Source organism: Drosophila nasuta, chromosome 2L (genome assembly GCF_023558535.2).
Source record: "Drosophila nasuta strain 15112-1781.00 chromosome 2L, ASM2355853v1, whole genome shotgun sequence".
Lineage (NCBI taxonomy): Eukaryota > Metazoa > Arthropoda > Insecta > Diptera > Drosophilidae > Drosophila > Drosophila nasuta.
Genome location: NC_083455.1, coordinates 6033743 through 6046375, shown reverse-complemented (window position 1 = coordinate 6046375; position 12633 = coordinate 6033743). Strand labels below are relative to the sequence as shown.

Sequence of the window (12633 nt, the reverse complement as noted above, 5' to 3'; positions counted from 1 at the left end):
GAAAATCATCAAAATGTCATAATTTCAATCGGGCAAATCGGCAAAGCGAGCCAACTTGGCTTGATATCTAGTTGACTGCTTCTCTCTTACTAGAAGGCATTGTGTCAAAATGGCATATTATAACTGCATTATGACATGCCACATGCCGCTGCCACTGCCGATGACACTGGCAATGCCAACCTGGAAAGAGATGGCAAGTCGTTAAGTAAAAACGAGAGAGAAAAAGAGAGAGAGAGCGAGTCCATGAACTTGAAAATTGTTGTTTATAGCATTTTACTTTTGCGCTTTTCCTTTTGCTTTCGACAACTGTTTCCCTTGCGTCGGCTGCTTGGCTGCTTCATGACTTGTGTGCCAAATTCTTTTCGGTAATTTGATTGATTTGCCAGCTGTGTGAGGCAACCAGTCAGAAAGCCAGTCAACATGCAACTGTAACGAGCCACTAATGCTCACATTTAGCGCGCCAAAAATACACACACACACACACATCGATGTGTACATATTGCAAAAAGAGCTAACAAAATTATTGTCTAAACAATACAGTATTGAAGAAGGTTTTCACTCTGTTCTTCTGCATAGAGCGTAGAACACACATCCGGGTCTTTTTTTTTGGGGACTGTCAATTGGCCGCAGAAATGAATTCATTCGAAAAAGTGTCGAAGTTTCTCTGGAGAGAAAGTGAAAAGTTTGTGCTGTGAAATTGATTGACAGACAACTGCAAACACCTTCTGCATGGATTTGCATACTATAAAAGTTTATTTGCATAGCCATAAACGAGCTTAAATTGCCGCCTCGAAGCCTTTAAAGCGAAACCATATAATTATAAATACCTTTGCTTCCTTGGAGGTAAGATGGAATCTGATTTTGTAATATTTATTGGCATGCTCAAATGCCTGCCTAATGCCGCCCCTAAATATCTATTAATAATATAGCTTTTAGTTAAGCGCCTTAAAGTAGGCCAGGGAAATGGAAGCAACAATCTCCGCGTGTGGGAGGATTACTAATTAATGATGCTGTCCCCGACGACAACCTTGATTTGGTTGGGTTCAGGATGTCACATTGGCTCAAGGCCTCTAATCCCCATACAAATTTATATTCTACTCGCTATTCAGCAAGCAGAAACCACAATTTGTTGTCTGGGTGGCATTTTAATTAGTGAGCCGTCGCATTTGAGTGTGGGAATTTAGTCGCAAAGAATCGGCCATAAATATTTCAAAGGAATATTGTCGAATAAAACACATGATGAATGACTTTTGACCTTGGCCATCGCAATGGTTTATCCTCTGCTTTATAAACTGGAATTGCGCGCGATCTGTTTATATCCATCTTAATGCCTGGCAAATGTCAATTAGCGGTAATTACTGTGCCACGGCACGGCATAATAATAACCTACATCAACAACTACAAACAAGTAAGAGAGCTACAGTCGAGTGTGCTCGACAGTAAGATACCCGCTACCCATTTTCAATACAACTATAATACAACTATAATATATACCCAATAAAAATACTGAAATATATCGCATGCTATTTTTAGTATATTTATATAGTACTACATTTAAAAAATACCGTAGAATATACCAGATTGCCAGCCAAATCAACTAAGAACAGATTGCCTCCTTCTGTCATTTTCAAAATAACTATATTCTATAAATATACACAATATACCGAAAAAATACTAAGATATACCAAAAACAAAATTTGGTAATTGATGTAGTACTACACTCAACATATACCATAGAGTACAATCTTGCCAGCTAAATCAACTAAGAACCGATTTCCTTCTTCTCCCTGTTCTACACAATTCCTGCAGGCACAGAATTATTATACCCTTTTACCCTATGGGCAGCGGGTATAAAAAAAGCTGTCAACAGCGATGTTGTTTACGCAACTTGCCTCGCCTTGGTCCTTGGCCAGGACTCGGTGCGTCGAGTCTCTATGTCTGTGGTAACTCAATCCCCAGTTGCTTCCATCTATTGCAATCTACACGCTAAGTGCAAAAATTAATTTTTAAAAAAAACCCAAGCACAGTATGCTGCTCATTTGCATAGAGACAACTGAGAGACGAGAGCTGAGAGGGAGGAAAACATTCTCGGCATGCATGCTGCGCTTTTAATTAAAAACCTCCGACTATATAAACTGACTTGGCTGCTGTTCAACATTGTCTATCATGTCAGCCTTCATGTCAAAGTGGACAATTACATGGCTGCCATCAACAGGACGAGCCATGAAATATTCACAAATATATTATTACTCATCTCGTATCTAAGGGCTTTAACATGAAGGAGAGCTCACCACATTAAAGATTACTTAATTAATTAATAGGCGGAGCATCTTTTAGCTATCAATTTGGATTAATTGGCATTTGTTAATGAATTGCTCAAATTCCACAAAAGCCGCTCTGTGAATTGTGCTTAAATTCATTCATTCAGCTTAAAGAGCACTAAAATGTTGAATCTAATGTCATTGTTCGACATCTTGTATTTGTAGATAATGCCTTGATTATCTCATCATGAGCTCAGCAAATTGAAATAAATTTAACACTAAGACACAAATTCTTGACACATTGCCCGCATGTCCAAAAAATCAGCAAGAAAAGAAGAGAAGTGAAGCTTATCCACCAGAACAGCATAGAGCCATATTTACGACCCTGACACTTCCTACTCTCCCTCTCTCTCTTCTCTGCTAGCAAACTTGGCCATGACAACATTATTTTGGCAACGTCATCTACACAATATGCTGCATAGTTATGGCACTCAATGTGACCATATCTTATGGCATTTGATGGCAGCAAAAGCAAAAGCAAAACGCTCTCCCTCTCTGTCTGTCTTCTTCCTTGGTTTGGCAGCTCATTTTATCGCTGTCGCTGTAAATTACGTGGCCCATAACATTTTTTGCACTACGAGTGGACTTATGTGGCACAGGACAACGAACAGACATGCTGCAGGTGAATTTAGTGTGTGTTCACTTCGTGACTCTGGCTGTCAGACAAGTCCTCTATACGAAATTAAGTGCTCGAAATGTGTGCTAGTGGGCGTATGTTTGCCTCAGTCCCTTGATGAGAATGAAGTGTCGCATTAGGAACCATGGATTAAGTTTCATATTTGCCGAGACTTGTCCCCTCTCCCCCGCAGCTTTCGTTCTCTTTCTCTATTTTTTGCACAGTTTTCCGGCACATGCTAATTAGCTAATCAGCTTGCGGTTCCCTTTGCATGTTTTGGATGAGCTTTTTGGACAGCAACAAAAAAAGGGCTGCCAATTAGAAATGTTTAAGTGCTAAGTGCACACGTTCTGTAATTAATTAGAAAGACCACAAAAAAAGGGGCAAATGTATTTGGAGGCTTGAATGAAAAAGTCTGCCAAAAGTTTAGAGCTATTTCTATGGAAATATGTGGAGCCACAGACCTGATTTTATGGAGCGGAATAGAGCTAGGAAACACATAGGATTTTATTTTAGAGGAATGCTAATGCATTCATTCATATATTTTTGAAAATATTTGAAACCTTTAAATAAACATTAAGTTAAAAATATCTATTAGTTTTCTATTTTAAAACTCGATCTCGGAACAAAAACCTTGGCATTCGATTCGTGCTACTTGATCCAAGTTTTAATCCATCATTAATCCTGTAGCGCGAAACTCAATTTGCAGTCGCTGCCCGAGAGAAAATTAGCATGTAAAATTGAATTGCGTGCAAGTAAATTGAATTACGTAAAACTTGGCCACACAATTTGTTTACTCGTTCAAAACAAACTTTAAACTTGCCGCTGGGTTGTCAATGCAGAGCCCCATTTTCCATTTCCCTTCCCCGTTCCTCAACTCTCATCCTATTCATTACAGTTTCTTAGTTCCATGGTCATTGCAGAAACTTTGCCCATTGCTGTAACTTGCTACGGTGGCGAAAAAAACAAGACGCAAAGTGCGCACTCGAGTAGCGATTTTGCGGCTAATTAGCCCAAAAGGCAAAATAATTAAGTTTGTGATTTCGTTACAACTGAGTATTTTTTTTTTTTGGTCGTTTTGGTTTCGCTGTTTTGCATGGTAAACAATTTAATTTTGTCGCGTTATCGATTCTTAGGGAACCCCGAAAATTCCGTTTGGTTTAATGGCGTGTTGTTAACCCATTTGAAATTAGAGTTCCCAAATCGGTGCTCAAAAATGTCAACTTAAGCAAAAGTTAGTGGAAGGCCTGCAATTAAGACAAATTAGTTACCGCCTGCCGGAAATGTCAAGGGACTTCTGATATGGGCACGAGCCGGGCAAAAAAACCAAAGAGAAAAAAAACGAGCAAACGGAAGCAAGTCAAGTCAATGCAATGGTTAAACCATGACCTTCAACATTTTCTTTTTTTTCAAAACTTTTTCTTACGTTTTTTTGCCCGTACATACAAATAGTATTTTGTGCTTTCATATTCTTGCATCGCGTGTTTCTAGCCATATTTGCGTTGCCAACTGTCTAAACTTTGACATATGCAGGCTAAGACAAGGAGACGCAGGAAACGAAGACTACTCCCAAGCCCCGCCTGTAAAATCAACACCTGATAGGGGCGTTGGCTGTCTATCAATTAAATTGCACCGACGACCAAACACAACAGGTAAATATAGACACCTCACACACAGCAACACATGTGTTGCACTTGCACTTGCACGCATGCAATGCATTGCATTTTGCAAGCACCTGAAAGTAGGCTACACAATATTTAAATTGAAATTGATAGTCGAGCGGCGTCTGCGGTTTGTTGTTCATACACTTCCTGCGCTGTCTATCAGCATATTGTGTGTGTGCTGTTGTGTGTGGGCAGGCATGCAAGCAAATTAAATAGAAATTTATTTGTTTACTGCACTTAAGTGGCATTCCAAGCGATAAAACTGCCATTTCCGACGTGCAATCAAAGTAAATGCATCTCACGCTCTAGGAACGGACTTTGAATGAAAACTCTATACCACAAAATATTGGTAGTTGGACAAGGAAAGAAGGGACTCCCAACCCACATCTTCATTCATCGAAAATGAATAACATGCATGGTCTAACTATTTAGAATAATTTAATATACAATATGCATATGAAAAACTATTAAAGTAAAACTAATAAAGCAGAGACAACGTTTGAGGGTTGTTAATTAGATAGTTAAGATTGCCATCAGAAACAAAAGTTATAAAACCATTAAAAAGAGTTGTTAAATAATTACGATAACCACTTGACGTTTTACGATGCTCATGTGAAAAACCAAATGAGATTTATGGTGTCATAAAAGCAAACGCAAAATCAAAATCAAAAGCCAAAGACAATGGCAACAAATACCATATGACACGAGCTGATAATATGTGTTTATATTAAGGGGGTTGTTGTCTTCGAGGAGATAGCGGGGGAGGTGTATGGCTATTTTTAACACAAGAGCTCTGGGCTTGGTGTGTGTTATGTGTGTTGTCAAGGTAAAAGCGCAACAGAGGATCTGCGTAATGCGTGCTAGGCACTTGTGAGAAGGCACACAAAAAGAATGAAGCAATGATTACGATTGTCGTTTAATGGGCACAATGCACGCAAGGATAAAACTTGCGAATAAATTTAATTGGCTGAATGTTAATAGAAATGCGAGCGATACGCGTTTTTAATTGACGAGAAGCGAGAGTTGTGTCAGTCGTGACAGTCACTCTGTTTAGCATTGACGTCACAGCATATTAACTAAGTGGAATGACTAGCGAAATATTAAATTATCTAAAAAGGGTGAGACTCACCTCATTAACTCGAAGGTAATGCACAAATGCCTACGGAAATATGTATAGTCCAGCATGTGTATAACATTATGAGATCCATCCGCATCCTTTTCACGCAGCTCATCCAATATATTGAGCTCAACAACCGCCTGGTTGAGGAATCGCTTTTTATTCCTTATGATTTTAATGGCCACGTGTGTGTTGGTCTTATGATCTAACGCTCTGATCACCTGACCAAAGCTCCCCTTGCCAATCACCTCCAATATCTCATAGCGAAAGGCTATATGATCGTGTTCAATCTGTCAACAAATATAATTATTTGAAGAGTATTCACGATTAATAATTTATTAGTCTTACGATTTTGTAGTTGCCATTATCATCGTCATAGCCCATGTTTGTTGTATTGGCTGTGGGGGCGGGCTTATTGTAATTCTTGCTGGCATGCTGGCCGAAATACCAAACCTCCTTGTACACCTTAAGCTCCTCAAACTCCAGATCAGTCAGATAGTTGCGAAACTTCTTAACGAGCTCTGTAAAAGTTAAATATATTTAATATTAGCATGTGAGATGTTCTAAGGTTTTTGTTGTTACTTCACTTTTCGGGAACCCTTTTTGTTTAAATCTATCTGTGGATATTAAAAATAGCTACAAAAGTATCTATCTATCAAGAACCATCCATCTTAGATGTCACAGCCCTTTTTCATATTACACTTTCTTAGTATTATCTTAAATTAATGCAAATTGTTGTGGCAAATGCTCTTTTATAAACAGTATCCTTAGTGAGCCACATCAAGGGTCAGTTTTTGAAATTTACACTGTTTCTATAGACCTTTTTGCAACATGAGGGCCATTCGGTTGAGTGCCAAAGCAAACTAATTGAAAACTAACCCGTTATACGTAGTGGCACACAACACTGGTCTGAGTCTGACCTTGACCTCAATGCCATTTGAATATAGTATAAATAAGAAAAAATTAATTAATGGCAGCTTCCAACTGTGGACGCAAAAGCAAAACTCAACTGGGAGCTGCTTTGCTAATTCGCATTGGACGTCAGCGATGCGTATTAACCCAACGCGTTAAACATTGCAAATGTTGACAAGGGCCCATCCACCTCTTCTATAACTTGTAGTTAACATACTATATAGACCCCCCTCTCTTCTACCCTGTCGCTCTTCATTACGAACCTGATGGTGTCATGGGCGTGTTGCATTTCAGTTCGGCGCTTCCTGTGCTGCTCGCCGAGTTGCCGGAGCTGCCGCTGCCGCTGCTGCTGTTTGATTTGGTCGAGGAGCCACGCTCATTGCCGCTGCTGCTGTTTGTGGTCGAGCAGGAGACCGGTGAGCCAAGGTTGTTGTTGTTGTTGTTGCTGCTGCTGCCGTTGCTGCCATTGCCGTTTAGTGTTGTCGTTGTTGTCTCATTCACGTTGTTGTTATTATTGTTGTTGCTGTTGCTTATGTGGCTATCAAGGCGACGACTCACGTTGCACAACTGTGGCAGATCCAGCCTGGAGCTGGACAGACGCACGTCGCGTCTGAGCTTCTCGTTGTCCAATTGTATCTGCGTTAGCGTTAAGAAAATATATTTTATATTACTTTACAATACAAAATATATCAAGATATGTAGACGACAGAAATGACATTTGACATATTGAGAAGTCTTCAAAAAAGTGTTGTATACTTTTCAGCTGCTGTTAAACGGAGAGTGTTTGCTATTTTATGTTGCATACTTTGCGGTGTCAATATGAAATTCATTTATTTGCTAAAGATGATTTGAAATTTATTATTTGCTTTGGCAAAAAACTAATAAGTTTAGATGTAAGAAAACTAAAAAGAAATTAATATTATTTTACAATATTTGATAATTTTCAACTCTTCTAAACAAAACTCATGTACTCATTCTGTCAATCTAAACTGTTAGGTATATCCAAAAATATTTGATTACTCTGCTTGGGATTTTATATGTCACCTTTCTTTTAATTTTCCGTGTATCGTATCATATTACAAATAAGAAGATTATTCAGTTGAATTTCGTAAATTGATTTCAGTTGTATTTTTTTAATCCTATTAATCTGAATGTATTTTCAATGTCTTCATGCCATTTTCGATCTTTTGTTTGCCACTTACCGGCATTTCACATCGATCCAACATTGTGCTATGTTCTGTCTGTGTGTATTCAGTTTCCAATGCTTTCCAAAATGGCACAGTGCTTTCGCCGCACAGTGCTTAGTGGTTGGTTGTTCTTATGGAACCGGCCAAAAAGAATTATTATTGATAACCAGCTGCTGGGCAATGTGTCTTCGGGGCGCACAACATTTGCATTTGAATGTGTTGGTTTCCTTCCTTCCGCCTACTTTGTAGTTGATTTTGTTTGGTTTGATGGGCAACTGCAAAGAAAATAAAAACAAGGAATCGAAATATTTATACAAGCACAAAAAAAGTATAAACACATTAATAATATGCTAAACTAAACGGACGGATGTCTTTAAACCCTTCTTGACTTTAACCCTTGACGTTCGACGGAACAAACTGTCGACAAACAGGTAACCAACAACCAACCACTGCAACAACAAGAAACACCGAATAATCGATGTGCATTCAAAGCACACACCATAAATAAAATGGTAAACCAAAATAAGTTTCCTCCTGCAGAGAAACCCCCAAAAATCGTCGACTTGTCAAAACATAACCATAACTAACTCAATAGCGAGAACCACCGAACAACCAAAAAAAAAAAACGAAAATAAAAACTCGAATGTCAGTCAGTGGCATTTAGCAGTTTTCATTGTCAAGGCGGTGTTTGTCGGCAAATCATCAAAAGGCCAAACTTTATTAATATTTTATTCAAAGGGTCGTTCCACGTACTCATAGCCTAACTAGACGCTCCCGACATTAACTTGGGAGCTGGTAAGGATCCAGCCAGGCCGGTGTACTCAATGCAAGCCGGCATAAAACTTGGTAACCAAAAGTCATGACCAATTATTGGCTTTTTGTGTTTTTTGCGCCTTCTTCCTGTTAGCCCTTTCATGTGCATTTCGTTGCGAGGGGCATGCATAACGATTCCTAACCCTTTTCGCTGTCAGTGTAGGGGGCGGACAACCCTTTTTTTGGGGGCTGATGCAGCGCAAAAGTTGTGCTGTGCTCGACAAGTTTCTCTATGAATAGCAACATAATGAGTAAACAGTTAGGTAGGTACACTGAGCAAAAAAGGGTGCTAAGATTGAGTACAGCCCGATTGTAATTCATCTTTATTTTCCTCTCTACTTCTTATGCTATTAAATATTTATGACTTTCGGTTCTTCGTTTCTTTCAGTGCATTTAACTGATTCCCACATTTCAAGGTGGCACTGAGCGAGACCCAGGCTAACTTGTCTACTATTTCTCAAGTTTAACCTATTCCTTTGGCTCTCTTTTTTAAGTTTTCTTTTATGCTTTGGTCTCTTGACATGCCCTGCAAAATTTATTGGCTTTTAAAAAGTTTTCTGTCATAAAATCATAATTTACAGCATTCGTTTTTGACGCAGAGTTTTTGGATCAACTTGACAGTTGTTATGGCATTAGTGGGCGGTTGGGTTGCCCATTTTTTCGTCTCCTTTTTATAAGTAAGCGTATCTTCATACAAATACATAAAAATATAGCAATATGTCTTGGGTTTCTTTTTTGTCTCTTCATCCGCTTGTGCTGTCTGCGCACAAAGTTTAGAGCCGACTATAAGTTTAAATTTTTTCAGTCAGTCTGTCAGTCTTAAATGAACTTTTTGAGCTGGTTTTTCGCCAAAAGAAATTCGCATATAGAAAGCAGAGGGCCAAGAGCAAATGGCATATGCCCAGGTCATTGAGTGGCTTGAATTTCACATTGTGTCTGTCGTAATTCGATAAACGAAAGTATTTTGAACCCATTTCGAGATACGATTCGATTGCAAGGCTGTCAAATTATGTCCAAAAATAACTGTCGACGGTCATGGGCACATTAAAATGACAAATCAATGATACAGATAAGCGATCAACAAAAAAGAAACAATATATAATTGTCTAGGCGTTCACAATTCTTTATTTTCTACGGTGACTTTGAGCTCGAAATGTTTTTGCATTCATTTCAATTGAAAAACAGCAAGTTTTTTGACTCATTTGCCATTGCTTTGACACCCACCCAATTTATATAGAGACAGACACTGAATTGGTTTCTGTGCATAGATTCAAGTATAAACGATATCTGCAATTTCTATGAATGACATTGAAAATTAAATGTCAGTTTCAATGATTTTTCATGTACTCGGTGTTGTTTTACGACTCAAGTTGGCGAAGATGTGTCAGAGAAGTTGTTTTCAGCCTTTGTTGGCATTGGAGCTTTGTGTTTTTTTTTGCGTGAAACATGATTCAGTTTGAACCTGGCCTCTTAAGAAAACCTCCATATTGACAACTGATATGTCTAGTAATCGAATATCAATATTGATTCATCTTTGCACTCAAATTCAAGCGCTTAGTTGACAAGGGAAACTGTATTATTAAAAAGTAATCAATACTGTGTTTTTTTTTTGTGCAACTTATTCTGCGTGGAGTTTTAAAATTCAGCTTTTTCTCTCTTGACCAATCCATCAGCAGCTAGCGGTTTTATGATTTTAAAGCTTTCACAGCAATTTACCTTTGGCTGATCTCAGCTGTGACCCCAGACATAACTAAATATTAAGTCATTTATTTTAAATTTCTACGTCAAGTGTCGGAGACCCTTAGCCAAAAAAAGCGACTGTAAATTGGTCACTCAAAGCAATTGACTTGCTTCTTTTGGAATATACAAAACGAAAAACAAAAAAACAAAACAAAACAAGGAGAAGGCAACTTTGATGGCAATAAAAATGTCATGAAATTTATGGGCATAATTTGTCAATTTATAGCAGAGTTTTATTTTGACAAGCGCGAGAAAATCATTTCAATCAAGTACAGAAAACACAAATAATAAAATTGTGCATCTTTTTTCAAGTGCATTTCATTTTGGAGTTCCGTTAAAGCTGCACCACAAATTTGCTTAATAAATGTCAATTGCTTTTTTTTCTTGGTTTGTTTTATGTTTGGCTTTTGGTTGTGTTGTTTTTGTTTTGTTTTTGCTGTCGGTTCGTCAATGAGCAAACACATAAAATAAAACAAAACAAAACAGAATAAAACAACAAAACGTGACATTTTGTTGTTGACTTTTGACACTTGCAATCATTTTTGGGCAGTCGGATGGAAGATTTATAAACTGCGCGTACAAATTTAACGTTGACTCGGCGAATCTCAGGGAATCGCATTATGTAAATAGTATTTTAATACCCTGTGACCAATGAGAATAAAAAGATAGGGTGTAATATATTTTCTGCAACATCAGCTCTGCGATTCATCTTTACAGACTTTGTCGGGTTTATTAAAGTACATTTTAGTATTCTTTGTTTTACAGAGTATATTCAGGTCGAGCACTTCAACCAGCAGTGTTATCACTCGTTTTATTTTCATCGACAGAGAAAAACCTTGTTGCAAATGCCAAACTTGTCGGGGAGTGTTGCCATTTAAGTGTTCAGCTACCCGACAATTTACGAGTAACAGCAAAGCGACAATTGGGCCACAACTGGCAGATGTTTCCATTCACATTGAATGCCAAAAAGAGTTCTTTTTACAACCGAATTCTTTGGCTGTCCATAACTCTGCTGATCCATTGTTACAATGGGATTTATTAAAATGTTTTCTTTTTGATTCATTCTTGACACCTCAAGTGATTGGCCGCCAAAAGCTCAACAAGCATCAATATGCATGCAAAGCAGTTTGAAAATTAAATAATTCACATTTCTTTTATTGTCTCTCGGACATGTACACACTTGTTGCCCATAATAAGCCGCAAGGCATCACGTTCATAGTTCTTTTTTTTTTTTTTGCGAATGGTTTTACATCTATTGTTCCATCATTTTATTGATTTGTCTGAAAGCAGCCCAAAACTGCCAAGATTTTTGACATTTGGGGTGAAAAAACACATTTCGGGGCTTTGATCTTTTCGTTTCGTTTGAAGAATCTCAATTATAATCACACTTCATATGTATTATTTGTGAGTCAGAAGATCTAGAGGAAAGCATTTGCAAATCTTCATAACTTTGCCAAGTAATTAAGCTTTATACAGCATTGTCTGTTATTCACAAGCCATAACTTTAGAGCAAGTTTAATTCGAAAAGGAAATCCTGAAACAACGATCGTCAAAACAATACTCTACTCAAAATCTATTACTAAATCTTGTATACATCATTTCTTTTATAGCATAGTTATGGAACCCAGTTAACATGAGCGCAATTTTGTAATAGCTGCACATAAACAAGATAATTTCTGACTGCGATTTTAGCTTGTCGAGGCCCATTTACATGCTTTCTTTGCCCAACATAATAAGCCTATAATTTTATAGCAACTGCATTTGTGCATGCAAGTCTCAAATTTCAGAGTAGCAAGCAATGAATGAAAAAATGGAAGAAAAATCAAAGTAAACGCGGCCAATTCGCTATGAAATTTGGGGCACGTAACCCCAATGGGCGTAGTTCGAGTTGAATATCCTAGAACTGACCCACGACAAGGGGGAAATTGTACTTAATCATATGGCACACCAGGTTAAAGCGCAACCAAAAACATCGTTTGTCACAACAAGTTAGCTGCAAAAAAACCGAAAAAAGTATCGGCCGTGTGGCCCAGAAAGAGTCGCCCTCAAAACCAAAGAGAAAAAAAAAGTCAAAACACAAAAATAGCAAAGAGCCAGCTAGCTAGCGACATGCTATAAACATTTTTGTTACATTTAATTTGGCGCAGGCACGACACATAAGTGAAATTCATTTAGTTTTCATTATTACCTGAATTATTATTATTCGTATTATTCCTATTACTCTTGCTATGCTTCTCCTATTATTATTAATGTTGAGCCAGAA

General features: G+C 37.9%; 1 protein-coding gene across 2 annotated transcripts in view; it reads right to left on the bottom strand.

Annotated features, from left to right (window-relative positions):
- The window catches only part of LOC132798668 (dual specificity tyrosine-phosphorylation-regulated kinase 2), a 62465-nt gene that overhangs the window by 8671 nt on the left and 41161 nt on the right, over positions 1–12633 (bottom strand). For both annotated transcript variants that reach the window (XM_060810614.1, XM_060810616.1), the window contains 4 exons: positions 7833–8092; positions 6894–7266; positions 6067–6239; positions 5731–6008 (listed from right to left, as the gene is read on the bottom strand). In XM_060810614.1, coding sequence (XP_060666597.1) covers positions 5731–6008; positions 6067–6239; positions 6894–7266; positions 7833–7856 — 848 coding nt within the window. In that variant the 5' untranslated portion in view covers positions 7857–8092. The remainder of the gene's footprint in view (positions 1–5730; positions 6009–6066; positions 6240–6893; positions 7267–7832; positions 8093–12633) is intronic.